The following is an 18,373-nucleotide window of genomic DNA, read 5'->3' on the forward strand; positions in this document are numbered from 1 at the left end:
AGGGTACTCTCACAAACATTGTATGTAAGGTTGGGATGAAAAGCAATTAAGAGGAGAACAGCAGCTTCACTGGAGATAGAAACTAAATGGTAGGCCAGCTAGTTTACCAGCAAGAACCAGGGGAAGAAGAAGGGGATGTTCATCTTGGGGGATGGACAAATCTCAAACATGACCTCAAAAGCTATCCCTGAAAAGGAGCTTGAATTGAATTGGATGAATCTGTGGAGCAATTTATGTCCCAGAGCACTGTTGACAACAACAGAGCCATCAGTCAGTGGAACCTAGCACTGGGGTGTGGTCAGGGAAAAACACAGTCAAAGAGAACCCTACTCAAACCACTGTCATCCCAGGTGAGTGTGCACATGCCCAAGGCTGCAGCCTCTGAAGAGCCACACCACACTGAGGCTTCCCACGGTGGGGTAAACAGACTTCACTAAAATAATCCAACCAGTCACTAAACAAATAAATAAGCAAACAGCAAAAACAAGCCCCAGAATGAGGAATGACCAGTACCCACAACTGCTCCAATATATTACCCAAACTACCCAATTTCCAGAAACAACAACAACAAAATTATGAGACACGCAAAGAAACAAGAAAGTCTTACCCGTCCTCAGGAGGAGAAACCTTACTGCTCGTAAGAGAAACCAAGAACCCCATTCCCCACCAAGACAATGTCGCCCCCAAGAGGACAAAAATGGGTTCTTGGGGAGATGAGAAAATCTTAGCTATTACAATTGCTTGTGGTCCTCCAGAGGGCCACAGTACATAAACAGATATACAATCTATCTGTGGAATTAATATTTCATGGTAGAGAAGAGAAACTGGGTGGGGGATGAAGCCTATAAAATGAGGAAGGGTGATAATGAAAAAAGATTGAGGAACATCATCCTACAAAGAGGTCTGATTCTTCTTAAAGCATCATTGCCTCCAAGGGTTGGGCATCCCCAAAGCAAGTCTTGCCAGCATTCAGGGGAGTCTTCATTTGAATGATGAAAAAGCTGCAAAGTGAGTGCAGTTGCTGCCCAGAACCTCGGAAACTGTCTTGGAAGTTTGAGATAAAGGATAATACAAAATTAGGAAAAAAGCCAGGAGAGGCTCTTGCCAAGTTTGATGCGTCCCTTGATATGATAGTGAATCTGGAAGCTTTCATTTCTCAGTTAGAAGACAAACCACACAAATGGAACTGACCTCAGACAAAACCAGCAATTCGTCCTGGTTGAACCAATGACCCAAAGCAGCCCATGCCATTTTATACCATTTTTAAAAGAAGAAGAAGAAGCTTCCCATCTACCAGCAAAAACCCTGGATAGCAATTTCATTTCATTAAATGATGCAAAACAAACAAATCCTGCAATGTCTTCTGCTCTCCTATTTCCTGTTTCTTTATGCAAAAGCCTGCCTAACCACTCCAAAAACCAGCTGGTTTATAATATTAAATATTCATGCTTGATGGAATTAAACCTGGCTGCTTAGCATAGATGATATCTTATGATAATTTCTCAATCCATAGTTACAACCCATTTAGATTTGTTCCACAAAAGCAAACTCCCAGACACTCAGCCTACAAAGACCCTTTGGTGTATGCACTCCACTCTCAAGGACTCCGTCATCAAAGTAACGCTGAGGTTGCATGAGACTCTTCTAACATATGGTGCCCCTGCAACCATTAGGTATCAGAGCATTATGATGGTATTTCTGAATTTAAAATGATAGGGGAAGGAAGGAGCAATAGCGTGATGACTAATTTTATGTGTCAACTTGGCTAGGTCATAGTGCCCAGATGTCTGGTCAAACACCAGTCTGGAAGTTGCTTTGAAGATATTTTTTAGATATGATGAGCATTTACAAGCCATTGACTTTAAGTAAAGGAGCTCACCCTCCATGATGTAGGTGGGTCTCATCCAATCATTTAAAGGCCTTAGGAACAAAGACTGAGGTTTCCCAAGTGAGAAATTCTACCTCAAGACTACAACAGAGAAATCCTACCCAAATTTCCAGCCTGCCGGCCTGCCTTACAAATTTCAGACTTGCCAGCCCTCACAATCTTGTGAGCCAATTCCTTAAAATAACTATTCCTCTCCCTCTCTATATATACATATACCCTATTGGTTCTGTTTCTCTGGAGAACCCTGACTAATGCAAATAGGGAAACAAATTCTATCTTAAATGGAGCTAGAAGCACCTCAACTGCACCCCACAATACCCGACGATGGGAGGCAGCTGGCAGAGCCGGGGAAAGGCGCACCTCCACGCCTGCGGACAGCGGTGCTCATGAGAAGCACTAATTCACCAGGCAGGACCCTGCAAAGCTTTGAACCGGTACTGCAGGAGGCAGGGGTGAGACGTGGGCTGGACAGCAAAGTAGCTGGGAAGTCCCCAGAGAGCAGTTAAACTCTCCAGGTCCCCACCCCATCCTCAAACCAGGACACTGTCACCTCCCCAACTTTTGAAGGAGGTAGAAGGTTTAACCATTCAAGGCTCTGGGCTGGGAAAAAGCAGGCAAGTAGAAAACAGGGCTGAACAATCAGACCGAAAACAGGGGCCTGAGGGAAGGTCTGCAAGGTGACCTGTGAGAAACCAAGCCCCTGGGCTTGGCTTCCAGAATGCCAGGTTCATGTACACCTGGCCAGAGACAGGGAAGGGGGTGCCCCCTCCAGGGAATGGAACGGCCTTTAAGGAAAGGCCAGATGCTAACACTCAGGGTCAACCAGTTCACCCCCCACCCACCCTTCAGTGAAGCCCACTTAAGGGGTTCCGTCCAGTTAGCTTCAGGGCTCCCACGCTAAATAAGAACATCCAGCCGAAGATCTCCAGATATTTAAGGAAAGCCAGATACCAAAAAACATGCAGATAAAGAGAAGGCGAGAGCAGATGATACCTGCAGACAAAGAAGAAAGAGACACTGTACTTATGACAAAAGAACCCGACGTTATTTTTTTTTTAAATCAGAGTTCAGGAAAGAGCTTTTGGAAATTAAAAATATAAAAATCATAATAAATTCAGTAGAAGGGCTGGTAAAAAATTTTTTTTAAATCTCCTAGAGAGATGAACAAAAAGATAAAGACAATAGGTAATAAAATTAAAAGATAAAATCAACCCAGGAGATTCAGTATCTGCCTAATACAGGATCCAGAGAAAAGAAATAGGGAATGTAAGAGGGAGGTACACAAAGTTACAGAATAAAAGGACCCACTGAGAGACCAGAACAGTAAATACAAAGAAAAAAGCCCCAGGAAGGCACATCATTGCGAAACTTCAGATGACCAGAGCTAAAGGCTCCTAAGAGGTTCCAGAGAGAGAAAGAGAAAAGCAAAACGAAAGCAGGGAATGTCATTGGGTCTCTCTGAAGCACACGGTAAACTAGAATCCTGCACAGAACTGATTTTCAACCTAGAATTCTACACTCAGCTAGAAAATAGAATAAAGACACTTCAAACATAAATGACCCAAAACACCTAGCTCATGTGTACTCTCCTGGGAAATGACAGGAGAACGAGCTTGTCCTCCAGAGGCTTTCCCTGTTCCCCAACTGGAATTCCCAGCTCCCCAATCCCAGAGCACTGTGTTAAAGCACCTTGTATTTGCCCTGGTCCCAAACAGCACATGGCCACGTCTGAGCATCCGGTACCCTCCCCAAGTGCAAGCCTGTACCTATAAAACACTAAGTACTCAACAAGAATCTGTTAAATCACCATCGGCCAGATATGCCTTGAAATTTTGTCTGTCATTTAAAGAATGCATCCCACAAGCACTGATTATCCCATAAATGCCCCCTTTTTATACGATAGTGGACTTGTTTTAAAATGAAACATCTATGTGCACAATTCAAGCGCACTGGTCTTGCTTTAGTAAAGCCTTTTTCTTAGACGTTAGTTTATTAGAGCAGTTTTAGGTTCACAGCAAATTTTAAAAGGTACAGAGACTTCCCATAGACCCCTAGCCCCTACACATGCAGAGCCTCCCTCATTAGCAACATCCTCCAGCAGTTGTTACAATTGATGAACCTACACTGACACATCATAATCACCCAACGTCCAGTTTTTATTAGGCTTCAGTCTTGGGGTTGTACATTCTATGCGTTTCAACAAATGTATCATGGCAGGCATCCACCATTACAGTGTCACACAGAGTAGTTTCACTGCCCTAAAAATCCTCTGTGCTCTGCCTATTCATCCCTCCCCCACTGGGACCCCTGTGGTAATGCTTTTCAATACTATTTGTTTGGAGTATGGGCAACATGTTTGCAGTTTTGCAGGCCAGGTCTCTCTGCAACTACTCAACTCTGCCATTGTAAAGTGAAAGCCTCCATAAACAATACGTAAATGATGGGCATCTCTGTGTTCCAATAACACTTTCTTTACCAAACAGGCAGCCCACATGCTGTCATTTGCCGACCCCTGGACAACAGTATCACTTTATTCATTCCTACCATTTTATAGAAAAGAAGTTTCTTAATAGATTGACTTGGCAATAGTAAGGTTTTTTGTTTTTGTTTTTGTTTTCAATTTTTCTCTCTGAAATCTATCCTCTTTCTGGAAGTTGAAACAACACCCAATCAAAAGCTGAGATGGTATGATGAAAGACAATCCCCTTTTCAGAATATCCCTGCTTTAAAGCCACATTGCCTTTCTCCACTTTAAACCCCAAGCTTCTCAAAACTCTGAAGGAAATCACTCGCTCTTTGAAACTGCGATCTCTGCTTTTCCAGCAAGCGTGGCTTAGGCTGCCTCACAGAGCGAGTCCCACGGCATGGCTACCGCAGGGACGTGCCGTTTGCTGAAAGTCTGGCCCGTGAGCCCTTCAGGGCGGTGCCGTTGGGCTGCTTACGATAAACTGAGAACAAGATCTTTTGTTTCCAAAAGTAATCAATGTTTGTTCTTGTGTTCAAAGAAAACCAACTGTTCTGCAGGACGACATGTGGACATCGACTACCTTCCAGTCACCAATTACCTGTGAACAGAACAGGAGCCCATGTTTACCTAGAATGGGGAGTTCGTCTCCCGAGATCCCTTGGTCCAGGACCCCTGTGTCCACTCACCCAAATGCAACCCACGAAGTTGATTTTACTGAAGGGAGAAAGAGTGTGTACACAAAATGGGAGTCCACTGAGGTCACGCCCTCTGAGGTCTGCCACCTCTTGGGAGGAGCAAAGAGTCACACCAACCACTAGGCTTCCTATTAGCTACAATAAGAAATCCAGAAAACAGCACTGATGGTTTTTCTAAGTGGATATGGCAGCTCCCTGCAAGGCAATCTCTGACCTGTCATAAAAAAGAGAAAGAGAGCAGATGAAAATACTCCCCAAAGCCTAGAGGCTGGGGAGGATTCTGTGTCTGCCAAGTAGTAAAAATCTGTAACATTGTAAGTACATCTTAAGCAAAAGATAGTAATAGCCTCTGTCAAAAAACTTGTCTAGCACAGACGGGACATCAACCTGGCATTCGACAAGGCAGCTGGTGGCCAGACTTGTCAGGAAACGCATTTGACAGGGAGGGTGCGCCTCTGAAAGAAACACTTTTGTGGGTCCCGGCCTCTACCCTTTGTGGTCCAGCAGTTTTCTAGCTTGAGTTATTCACATAAGACCTATTTCCCTCCCAAGTTCAAATGCAACAGTAGCTACGAAATTGTGCTGCAGTCCTCAGTTAACAGTTTGAAAGCCAGGATTAAGGTCTTCCCACAGGGTTTCACTTCTTACTGCTTATAATTTTTGAAGCTCAGCACCAAGTCTTTGGGAGAACAGAACATGTCTTAAAACAACAGAGAACCTGAGTGACCCCACAAGGATACAGATGGAGAGCAGACAGAAGCGGACCCCAGGTGAATACCATCCCAGGTACCTCTAAACAATGCCAGCACAGGAATCCCTGACAGTAAGGAGACAGGAAATCAATACTGCAGGCATTCCTCCAGCGGGCACCTACACTGCCTCCGAAACAGACTCACTTAAAACAAAACATGACTTCAGAGAGGAAGAACAAACTTGGACAGGAAGTGATTCCAAATGGATGCGTGACCTTAAATAACGGGAGTGACTAGAGCCTAGAAGCACCGTGAACCCTACACCGTCACGCAGGCTGTGCCCCTGGCCATACTAACCTCAGAGGGCATTTTAGGAAGCACGCCCAGGAGTGTGCTTTCTCTCAATCTCCCCCGTGACTCCAAAGCCAAACCCTCTCCATGAACCAATGTGTTCAGTCTAAGTCTCCTTTTTCTTTTCTCAGGGCTGCTGTGACAAATTACCACAAACCTGGTGGCTGAAAATGAAAGAAATTTATTCCCTCACAGTTCTGGAAGCCAGAAGTCCAAAATCAAGGTGTTGGCTGGGCCACGGTCCCTGTGAAGGCTCCAGGGGAGGCTCCTTCCCTGCCTCTTCCAGCTTCTGGTGGCTCCAGGTGTTCCTTGGCTTGCGGCTGCATCACTCCAATCACTGCCTCTGCCTTCGCGTGGCCTTCTTCCCTGCATCTCTAAGTCTCAATGTTCTTCTGCCTTTCTCTTATAGGGACATCTGTCATTGGACTTAGGGCCCACCCTAACGCCAGGATGATCTCATCTTAACTTAATGACATCTGCAAAGACTTTTTTCCAAATAAGGTCACATTCACAGGTTCTGTGGGCTAGGACTTGGACATACCTTTTTGGGGGCCATTATTCAACCCACTAAAGTCTCCAGTAAACTAGAGGAGAAAATGAGTTATTTATTTAAATGAACGTGTGCTGTGAACACCTTGTTGTATTTAATCACCTAAAGCCCAAGACACTATCGTGTTAGAGGCTGGCATGCAGGTCAGCTAAGTGTCCTTGAACAAGTTGCTGAGTCTGTCTAAGCTTCACTGTCCCTGTACACAAAGTGGGGACAACCGGACCTGGCAGGGCTGTGGCACAGGTTGATGGAGATCCACTTAGAGGGCCGGGCACCTCTACATGGTTGACAGGCCCTAATATCTAATGACTCTGAGCAAAACGCCCAACAACCACTCTGCAGGAAAGGCCGTCCAGTTATTCCCTGATCCAGCCACTATCAGGGTGTGTATTAGGTACTTAGAAAAAAGAGAAAAGATTAAGGTAACAGGCTCGCCAAAGCTAAACAACGATCAGACCTGTGGGGAATCAAGGACTCCGGGTCAGGAGAGCAGGCTGTCCTCTCCCAGGTGGTCACCTGTGGGCCTGGTTCCTCTCCAATGATCCCAGAATCACCAACCTAAATATACAGCCTGCCACTGCCCATGGACTCCCCAGGACACGAGCTGTGTCTCACTTATCTTTGTGTCCCCAACACCTATCACAGTGCCTGGCACCTCAGCCACTCAGTAAACACTGAGGGAACGAATGAAGACACAAACCAGAACACTCCGGGAACCTCAGCCCTGAGACTAAACAATGCATGGATGACTGGGGTTTATTTGAAGCATGATACCAAGTACCTGACAGATCCTGAATGGACTAAATAAGATAATGTACCTTAACATCTGGGCCTGGCAGACGCTCCAGAAATGTCAGTGATCCTCATCGCTTATTTTAACCCTCACTCCAACCAACAGCGGAGGCCTTATTCCCACTTTACACAGCAGGCACTGAGGCACAGAGAGGTTAAGTCACAGCGCTAGGACCCGGCAGAGTCAGGATGTGTCACACTTTAAAGACCTGTATGCTTTGCACTATACCACACCGCACCTGATTCATGTTATTTATTCTTTGCTTAAGGCTGGTCCCAGCTCACATACCCATAATCAGACTATATATTGGGGAGGGTGTATGTTCATTTATATACATATACATATATATACTATATGTTGGTACACACACACACACACACACACACACTACCTTCACTGAAGGAGTAAACTAGAGAGAACACTGAGCTGAAAGGCATAAGGTCCCAGGGAACATGGTTAATTCCCTTGCACTGTCAAGTTCTGATTGGTACTGCCAAAGGGTAAAGTGTCACATGTTACACTCTGCCGAGTTCACAAAAGCAACATATACAATGTTTTGTAAACTCCAGAGCCTTGTCCTCAGGCTTATTATTTCCTATTAAATATCTTGTTTCTAAGCCAACCAGTGAAGAAAAATGAACCGTGCTCGACCTCCGTGTATCAACTCTTTTCTCTCTACCTAAACTCCCAAAGAAAGTGATCAGGAGACATGACCCAGGAATCAGAGTGTCCCAGCCACTGAACTTACAGGAGGAATGGATGCTGGGGAAGCTTTTGCGGCCCTCGGACACCAGATCGGGGTCACCTGTGCAGTGCATTTCCGAGTTCATCACTCCATCTGGAAAGCAGCGGTAAAAGAAATCGGGGCGAGGTCTACAAAAGACACCATGGACATTTTCAATATAAAACGCTGCCATCACAAACAAACCCCAAGCTAACCCCGCTGTCCCCTGCTGTCCTAGCTCCTTCTTCTGCCATCAACAGCGCAGCCCGCCCCGCCCCAAAGACACTATGGGCTTAGGCAAAGCTCAGGCTTTGGGGTCAGAAAGATCTGGGCTGGAACTCCCACTCTGCCACTTACTAGTTTTATGACCTTGGGAAGGTCATGTAGCCATCCCCCACCCCAGCCTCAGTTTCCACATCTGTAAAAAAGGGAGATCAATACCTACCCAAAGGTGAGGTCCTGCAGGTCAAGTGAGATGACTTCCAGGAGCCACCTAAGCACAGGGCCGGCGGAGTAGAGGGTAGTTCCTGCCTCCACCTATGGGTCCACTACTCGGAGGCTGCTTCCAGGACCCAAGCCTCCAGCCTCCTCGTGGCCCTGTATCTTGAATTTGGACGGCCAACTGCCTGCCCTTCCTTAAATAGCAGGTCTCACTTAACCTCACTGAGAGGACCTGAAAGCTCAGCTCCAAGATGCAGAGCACAAGGTCGCCAGGTCGGCTCCTGGTCCAGGTTGCAGGGGAGGCTCTACAGGGAAGCATCTACAAGCCGGCCCCGAGGCCGAGCCTCCTGCCACAATCACGGCTAACATGTACTGAGTACGTACTGCATACCAGACCCAGCACTAAGCACCGCCCATGGGTGCATTTTTTTAAAATTTTATTTTCTTTTAAAATTTTTCTTGGAGTATAGTTACTTTACAATGTTGCGTTAGTGTCTGCTGTACTGTAAAGTGAATCAGTTATATGTATACATAGATTCCCCTCTTTTTTAGATTTCCTTTCCAGTTAGGTCACCACAGATCACTGAGTAGAGCTCCCTGTGCTAAACGGTAGGTTCTCGTTAGTTATCTATTTTATACATAGTGGTGTATATAAGTCAATCCCCATCTCCCAATTCGTCCCACCCCTCTTTCCCCCTTGGTAACCATAAGTTTGTTCTCTACATCTGTGACTCTATGTGTCATACGATTCTTATGACAACCCTGGGGCAGGCCCTCGGACCTCCTTCATTTCACAGGTGCGAAAATGAAGGCTCAGAAAGATTACACTACTGCCCAAGGTCACACACAACCAGTAAGTGGCAAAGACAAGCTCTGAATCCCAGCAATTGGATTCTTGTACCTACACAGCTCACCCCATGCTTGTCCACCTCACTCAAGTGTGGATTCTCACACAGATGTGTGATGGTGAATTACTTCACATTAATTCAGCTAACCTCTGCTGAACGCCTGCCGTGGACAAGGTCTTGCTAGCACTGTCAACACAATCCCCCTTTTCTGTACGTACTGGGTCACAATTCACACTGACTGACTCACTGGTCCTCCAGCTCTGGGACCTGGGCCCACTAACAATCTATCGGTATCTGTAACATATCAATTATCAGTAATCTATCAGAACTGCTGGCTTACTGTCTCTCCCCTATGTGGCTAGTGTTTCTCCAAGTGTGGCTATTCACCTACTGAACCAGAACCTCAGAGTGGACACGGCCTGGGAATCGGCATTTTATCAGACCCCACAGCAACTCTAAGCCTGGAAAGTTGCAAGGACACTGCAGCCCCAAGCCACGCACTGCCCGATCTGTATCCCTCTTCTGCCCCCTCGATGCCTGGCCAGCACCGCGCACCAAGTGTTTACATGATCACCGATGCTGCGGTTCCAAGAGGGGAACCAACCTGCCCAAGGCCAACAGCCAGTCAGGGCCAAGGTCAGGTCCTGAATTTGGGTCTTTTGACGGTTCGTCTCTACAGAGATTAGCTCACTTCCAGAGCAGTTGGGGGAGGAGGCAAGATAAATGGAGAAGAGAAATCACTTCCCAGGGGAGTAAGAGAAACGTGCCATGAGCCAAAGCTCAAGTGCCAATCCATATTTCTTATTCCAAAGAGAACGATAAATAAGAAAGCTTATTTATTTTTTGGAGGCCGAAACTGGCAAGTGAGTGGGTGTCTGGTGAGGCGATGGAACATCAGTGGATGGACCAGAGATGCCAGCTGGGGGCTCTGGTCCACAAGGAAGTGCACTCAGTGGACACTGCTTTACTATGGATGCCTTGCTTTCTGAAATACTGAGTTCGTAATTCAAAGGAGAGGAAAGATCTGTGTTGAGGACAGAAATCTCAGAAGGACAACAACTTAACGGAAAACCAGAAGAGCTCAAATTTGTCCCATCCAGTGCCCTGTGGCCAAGGCTCCTACATAGACAACCTTGAGAATCAAAGTTGCTGATTTGTTTCTTTTTTGGAACTTACCTTCCCACTATTAATTTAATAGTGTTTGTGCAGACTCCATTCAAAGCAAGAGCCAAGGACACGGCTACAAAACAAAACCAACAGACAGAAAAATAACCAGCGGGATCGCAAATCAAAACCATCATCATCATCATTATCATCATCATCACCATCACCTCTGTTCTGTCACACTACTATTTAATTTATGACCATAGAAACATGAGCAAATTAAAAAAGGGAGGCAAGTTTGAGCAGCTAAAGGAAAATGTAGTTAGAACAGGACTTTGGAGAGTGACTTGTAAAATTCCAAGCCCCTGTGACATGAAATTGATCTCTCCTCCTTGACTGAAATTTTCAATATCACTGAGAAGCCCACCTATCATATTCTGGCCTGATAGGAACAGATTTAATAGGACAGCATGTAGAATCTCTTTTACAGGTAGCAAGAAACATAACTTTTTAATTTCCTTCTGGCAATCTTCTCAGACACAATTCTAATCAGAGCAGCTGCTGGAATCCTACTGCAAGTAGGACGTGCCCACTCAGCCATCACCTCCTTGTTGACCCGTCTCCTGCCGACGGCTGTCCACTTGTTATCAAACAAATCACCGTTTCTGAGAAGGTGAAGTGTCCCCAAAACCTCGTTCGCTTTTGAAAAGATTTGCCCAGGTGGTGCTTCTTGCCACCTAAAACAGTAGGCACTTCTGGATTACATCCTTTAAAAATAGACAGCACGGGGACTTTCTCCCAGCAGCTTGGAAGGACTTTGCTGGATGAAGCACAGATCGTCCAAAGGGTGCAGATGAAATGAGTCATGGAGCTTTCCCTGTAAGGACCCTGCACCTCTCTCCTGTGTTTATCAAGACTGCACAAAAGGCAAGTCAATGCGATGGAAGGCCAAATGTTTTGCATAAGCAATAAAAACCTATTGATGCCCCGTTCCATTGCTTTGTTGAATAATAAAGCATGTGAGTTACGATTTCCCTTCGGCAAGTATTAACTGTTCAATACTAGCTGAGATTTACGTAAGAAAATAGCAGTGGAGGGCCATTTTCGGAAAGGAGCTGCCTGGAGCAATTCATGGTCATCAAGGGAGACAAATGTGTTATTCTGCAAACAGAAAGTACTGTGAACAGTCAACAGTCACCAAGGGCACAGGCCACTGAGGTGGAGACAGAACCCACCTGCTTTTTACAAGTCATGGGAAGCAAAGAGAACGGGAGGGACCAGTTCAAATGAACACCTTTGTCAAAGGGAAACTAATCCCCTAAGCGGGGGATGGGCAGCAGTGCCATGTCTGACTGTGGCAGCAAAGGAGGGATGGGCCACCGGGGTGGAGAGCAGAGCCTGAGTCAGCAGCACGCCACCACCTTTAAAATACCGAGCACGCAACTGGGGTATATAAACTGGAAGCAAGAGTGGGGGGACTTGGAGAGATATGATTACATTCTGCACGCACAGACCCTTCCTTCCTAAAACGCTGGCTTCCCTTCTTTCTCACATGCTCACAGCACTGCTGAGAGGTCTCCTTTGCAGAGAGGAGGGAAAATGCCCTGGGCCACCTTCACTGCAGAATTCTCCCAGAGCCACGACAATTAACAGGCTGTGAAATAGCCCTGAAATGACAGGGGTCTTTTCTTGTCAGGGCTAGTCTAGCGGGCTCACTGTTGTGTTTTCCCAGAGGGGCCAGACTCCCTCTTATCCTGGTCCTAGCATGGCCTCTGCACAGAGAAGGTCTCTGGGAACAAGCATCACTAGCTGACCTCCCAATGCCCTTGGGGAACTTCAGAGACTGCTACATCAATCCAGAACACCATACACGTCCTCAACCTCGGCACCAGCTGGGTTTACTGGAGCCCAAAGCAGTTCTCTGAAAAGCTTCAAGCAGCTGAGCTAGAAAATGTGTGGATGTGATATAAGCACCAACAGCTGGCAGCTTCACTCTCTGATCCAAAAGCCTGAAGGAGACGGAAGAGAGTGGGGATCTGGAGCAACAATATTTAGGGTGGAAGTCATTGCAGCCTTCCGGAAGTAAAATGAACCGATTATTATGTTCATCTGAATAGCACACCCCCAGGGGGACCGAGATAGGGGCCCTCTCACTGATACCAGAGCGAAGGCTGGGCTGAGATTAGACGCGTGACAGGCTGGCCAAGCAGGAAATGGCGCCAATCATGGGGGCAGGGGGTGGCTTGTTGATTAACAATAACCCAGGGGGTCTGATTCCTAAGGGCTGTGTTTACAGCATCCCACAGCACTGCGGGCTGGAGAGAAGAGGCAGAAAGACAAGCCAGACTGTGTCTGATAAAGAAATTCAAAGCAGTGTGTCATGTGAGTTGGCCTGCAAGTGGCCTATATGGAGGTGCGGCACTCCTGCTTATAAGCACCCCAGAGGATTAAGAGGGGCTTTTGTTGTTGTTACTTTTGTTGCTGGGAATTCAGCACCACAGTCCTTCCAAAACAGGGTTCTCCGTTTTACAGACCTGGCTGTTCTGCAGCCAAATCCCTTAGAGCCCGATGCTGGGTGGGGCAGGCCTCACTTGTCCAAGAGCAGATGCACAAAGGGGGCTGCTGTGGACAGGCAGATCAGGGGAGCTCTCAGGGTTCGGGTCTGCTGAAGATGCCTGGGTAAAGAAGGGACTAAACCACCCTCACTGAGAAAGTCCTGCATCCCAGGTAACGGTGGAAAAGCTACACACCTAGTTTTTTGTCCTTGGTTTTTAAAGATCACTCTCCCCAACCCCTACTTCCAAGGCTTCCTAAAAGCAGCAATTTAAAACAAACTGTGTACAATGGGAGGTTCTTCATCATTTTTACAAGGCAGGCTCTCATTTATCTAGGCAAACAGAACATCCAATAACTCCGCCTTCTCTGTTAACATATAGGAGGCCGGGTATGGGGTGCAATTTTGAGATGTCATCCTAAGGGAGATTTAGCTGAGAATGAAAGGTCTAGGGAAAGTTACTGTAAGCTACTCACTGCCATAACAACAGCCCAGCTCCAAAAGCGGGCAGTAAATTATAACCATAACCATGAAAGACAGTTCCTACCCACAGTCACATATCTTGGGACTCCGTGTCAAGGAAGCGACTAGAATAACAAGTGAAGCAGAGGGATTTCCAGGTCAACTGAGAGGGCTCCTAAAGGGACATCTGGGGGACCACAGTGATATCTGTCCAGATGCTCGAGCCACATGTGGGAGGGCACCTACGCCCTTCCTGGAAAACCTGACCTTTCCACCACCTCAGCTGAGGAGACAGAGACCATGTGACGACCAAAGCTTCAAACCACAGTTAAGCAGCCGGGGGTACACAGCTGACTTCAGGGAAGGCATCCACAGGCGGGCCAGAGACTCAGGACTTTTGTGTCCAGGCTTGAGAAATGAGTCGAGCCCGAGTCTCCACCTGGGAAGTCTAGACCACGAGATGCAGTGAAACTTCGAGGTGGCACTGGAGCTGAACGGTCATACAGGTGTGGGCCAGGGGCACCCACCACTGCGAGCCCAAACCTCACACAGACCAAAGGTGCAGGCAGCAGAAACGACGTCCAGACAGGAGACTGAGGCAGGGAGTGAGAGGAGAGGATGGGCACATCGCAGAGAGGAGGGGTCATAAGGTGACAGGGGCGCCTCCACCCCTCGTGGCCTGGATACCTATTCCGTCCCCATGAGGCTCCTCTGTCCTTTTTATTCTTGGATGTCTGTGAGATTGCTTGTTATAGCCCTGTAACCAAACCTCTAACTTATTTGATGTAATTTCAGAGGAATTCTGTTCTTTTCAATTAGACAGAGCCTAACCAAAGCCTGATTATGTAAGAATGTTCCCTGTCCCTTTACTGCTCTGCCTTCCCTAGATCTCACCCTCATCTTCCTTCCCTTACAAAGAACAAGGGAGACCATGTTTTGCTACATTTTCATTTCCTCAAAGCCCAGTAATTAACAAATATAACCTTTACTGAAGAATCTCATATTTCCAGATTTACTACCTAACTGAATGGTGAGCCTATACAACACACCAACAAACACAATGTGTGTGATGGGTTGGGTAAATTTAACGTGTCATGTCAAAAAATAAACCTAATTCAGTTTTCCTAACCATCAAAAAGCTAAAAACCTGGCCTCCAGGTAGTTTATTTTGGTTGCTAAACAAGCCAAATAGTTTTGCTTTCTCTTAATGCTGTCATTTCTCAGTCTTTTGATTAATATGCAGATCAGAAAAAAATGGATTTAACCCTAAAAATGTCAGACTCATGTCACATGCAGATATGGCTCAGCTTGGGGAGAACTGATAACGATGGTGTTATAATCAATGGCAAAGATTGGAGCATTCTTTAGATAATAACAGTTGATTAACTGCCAAAATGTCCCCAAACTGAAGATGAGTTATGGAGTTTGTTTCCAATTTATATTATATTTTACATCTGCTTTTGCACATTTTTGCCTCTAGCCAATGGTGATTGGTCAAGGAGTCTGTGGTTGATTTTTGAATTGTCCTTAAATATGGGCCTATTAGCCACAAATGTGGGGTTGGACAGTCAGTGATGACAAAGTTTCAGATTCACTTTCCCTTACAGCCAAGAGCTGCCCTTCTGGCGTGCCAGGGAAGCACAGAGCTCTGATGGCGAGTCTGACACTCACTTTCAGCACAACGGACAGCGGCAATGGGCTGACCCTGAAGATAAGGTACTTACCATCCGTGCACTGGTTCTTCTTAGGGATAAAAGTTTACCTTGTCTTGTGTTTCCAAACTTAATTTGACGAAGAGAAAAATCAGCTGGGTGCAACTGAGACTTTCAAAATCTAGCGACCTAAATAATTAAGTTCAGCCCCATCCCTTAAAGCAGGAACTGTGAATACTCTACCTAGGAAGGCTTCCTTAATTTCAGTCTTGTCTGTTCGCCGGATAATTTTCACCACACAAATAACAGCCAGAGGTGTGAGGAAAGAAATTGCCTGGAAGAAATAACAAATGATCCCTTATGAGGATAGCAGTTTGCTATCAGAGGGCTGATTGATAATTAGCTACAGTTAGCTTCGTTTAGACTCACTAGTTGAATGATCTTACTGAACTCCTGACCTCAAACGAAGAAGGATTTATATCTATACTTAGAGACTCCACAGACTTGAAAAGTCAGAGGTCTGATTATGGGTTATAACTGATTTGTAATTGCTGGGAGCCACGTTTAAAGTGGTGGCTTTTTACACAGAAAAGAACAGTCCATAATTATAATGACTCATCTTTGCCAGTAACCCTCCTCCCGTCCTCCCCTGCAGAGGCGTGGAAGAACGCTTGGCCTCCCATCCTCAGCACTCTGGCAACATGGGAGCACATGGGACTTCCTTAGAGTTGATTGATTCATTCCCCTTTGATGTTCTTTTGTTGAATATTCATTTCCACTGCAAAGGAGAGGTTAGTCTTTTTCCACGAAGTCTCTCCTCTTCCCTTCCTCCATCTCCTTTCTTCCCCTGGACCAAAGCACTCAGGAGTGCAGTAAGTGCTTAATGAACCAAGCTGGTGGGATTCAGATGCAAGCGACACTCACTACTGAACCTTCTATGAGGCAGGAACTACGTTTGGGTACCGTCAGGTACTGGAGTCTCTTAAATCCTCACGCTGGCTTTGTGACAATTCTTTGCCAGGCTTGGGGACTACAGGATGTGCCCAAGGACATACAGCTGGTGAGTAGCAAGGCCAGGCTTTGGAGGCCAGGTTTTCTGCCTCTCATGTCTAATCTTTACTCAGCATTCTATAATTAGTACATTGTTTTCAACATTCCAACAATCAAGAAAAAGTTATTTATGTTATTTCCTTATGATTATAACGTCTCAGGATAACAATCAAAAGCGATTATATATCTCACAAATCTACAATCGGCTCACAGATGGTGGGAGCAGTGAGGTGTGTCACTATTAACCAACAGCATTCCCACTTTGGGAAATCTCCACCTGGGCTCTAATCGGTGTCACTTTTTGGAGAGGGGCTTTCTAACAGGACTAAGGCATGGCTAGAAGATACTCTCCTTTTTTAAAAAACAGAATTCATCCAAATGCACACAGTCTTTCAAAATAATTTCGGATGCCCTGCACACTTGCTACAGCCAGACTGCCAGAGCTCAAGGCATCTTGGGAACTCCTCTTTGGGAGCTGTCTTCAGAGACAGTTCCTGAGACATGAAAACCCTTCTCCTTACTGACTGGTTTCTTTCTGACCACAAATGGTAGTAACCAGCTTGATGAGCCTCCTTATCGGCAGTGGCCCTGAATGACTTGGCTATTAAAATGCCACATCAGTAAGTCCTATCGCCATGGAGGGTATTCAGAAGACTGTGACACACGTCTAAGGGCAGCTGTACAAGAGAAGATTCAGAACTGAAGCAGAGGATTTCCCCAGGGGCGACTCAAAAAGGCAACACTCGCTTGTGAGTTAAGAGTTCCAGCAAGTCTGTGAGTTTCCACACGTGCCTGGGTGGCTCTCACACCTGAATACCAGCCGGGCTTGTCACAATGCTGCGTCCCTCAAACACTCATACAGGACAGGTCTGGGAATCTACACTGTGTAACAAGCATCTCAAATGATGCCGGGGACTGAGAAACACTGCATCAGTTTTGACTCACACGTTCAGTGTTTAGAGAGCAATGGCTGAAGCCCCTGCTTATGGAAGTCCAAAGTTACAGTCGAGGTCAAAGAAGTCCTGAGCTTTCTGTCTCCTCTCACTTTGGGTACCATAGACCAGCCACCACCCCCAAACAGGAGAAAGCAGCTCACTGAACAGTGAACAGTGCTGCAATGACCCCACCGACAGTCAAACCTTAAATATGAGAAAGGAGAACTGAAGAAAATACTGTAGGACAATCCCAGCTGGCACAGTCTGAGGTTAGACAGAAATGGAACCCCAGAGAAAATATGATTCGGGGAGACTTTCCCTCCAAGGCTCCAGAGGCCGCCTACAGGAGATGATCCTGAGCAGGACTGTGGTGACCAAACAGGAGATGGGGCACCGCATGGGAGACCACGGCTCCAAGCCCGAGAGTTGGAGCCGGAGAAGGCATCAGAGATGCCCAGTGGCTCTAAGCGCACAGCTTCAAGGCCAAGGGGGTCTCTCTTAGCACTGCTCGCGGCCTCAGCTCTCCTGCTCCTAATTACATCCCCACCCAGACTCGCCCAACCAGACAGCACTTTAACTCTCCTAGGTAGACGCACATTGGTCTGTCTTCTAGAACCAAGGACAAACTGCTTCCTGGGCCAAGGCTAAGCACCAGGAGGGCCCAGGGCTTCCCATCTCACGAGCTTCGCAGGTGAGGAACTGCAGCCATCAGGCTAGGGTCCCAGCCCCCCGCCCAGGCGGCCGCAACAGAAATGTCTGCACGTGACTGTCAGGGGTCTTTCTCTGCTCCTATCATCCTAATGGCATCTCGGTTCTGGTCTCGCTCCTTCTTCCTGGAAACATATCTGCCGTATCCTTGGGCAGCGCAGTCCTCAAATCAGGACGGAGACTTACTTACATTTACCACCTGCTCCCCCCCAGCTTTTTATAACCATCTTTCAACCAGAAGTTGGAATTAAGAGATGAGCCCCAGAAGCCAACACGTTAGGAAAGCAACTTCCTCCGGGGCAAAAGCACCTCTGAACCGAGTGAAAGAATGAAGAAAAAAGAAGCACCCCACTGTCACTCAGCAAACCGGACTGAGTTAAACCGATGCCCGCCCCTTCCACGTTCTGACAAACACCTTTAGAAGGCACTGTTCTGCTGCCCAAGCCCATGGAGGAGATG

General features: G+C 46.6%; 1 protein-coding gene across 5 annotated transcripts in view; it reads right to left on the bottom strand.

Annotated features, from left to right (window-relative positions):
• PLPP4 (phospholipid phosphatase 4) overlaps positions 1–18,373 on the bottom strand; it is a 197,281-nt gene that overhangs the window by 128,630 nt on the left and 50,278 nt on the right. For 2 of the 5 annotated variants that reach the window (XM_057531165.1, XM_057531164.1), the window contains exons 3-5: positions 15,465–15,555; positions 10,626–10,689; positions 8,185–8,309 (exon numbers count right to left, since the gene is read on the bottom strand). The exons of 2 other annotated variants lie outside the window; for them this stretch is intronic. In XM_057531165.1, coding sequence (XP_057387148.1) covers positions 8,185–8,309; positions 10,626–10,689; positions 15,465–15,555 — 280 coding nt within the window. Of the gene's footprint in view, positions 1–8,184; positions 8,310–10,625; positions 10,693–15,464; positions 15,556–18,373 lie in introns of those variants that run through there. One more of the 5 variants, XM_028164260.2, reaches the window with a different exon arrangement.

This window comes from Balaenoptera acutorostrata, chromosome 16 (assembly GCF_949987535.1).
Source record: "Balaenoptera acutorostrata chromosome 16, mBalAcu1.1, whole genome shotgun sequence".
Taxonomy (NCBI): Eukaryota; Metazoa; Chordata; class Mammalia; order Artiodactyla; family Balaenopteridae; genus Balaenoptera; species Balaenoptera acutorostrata.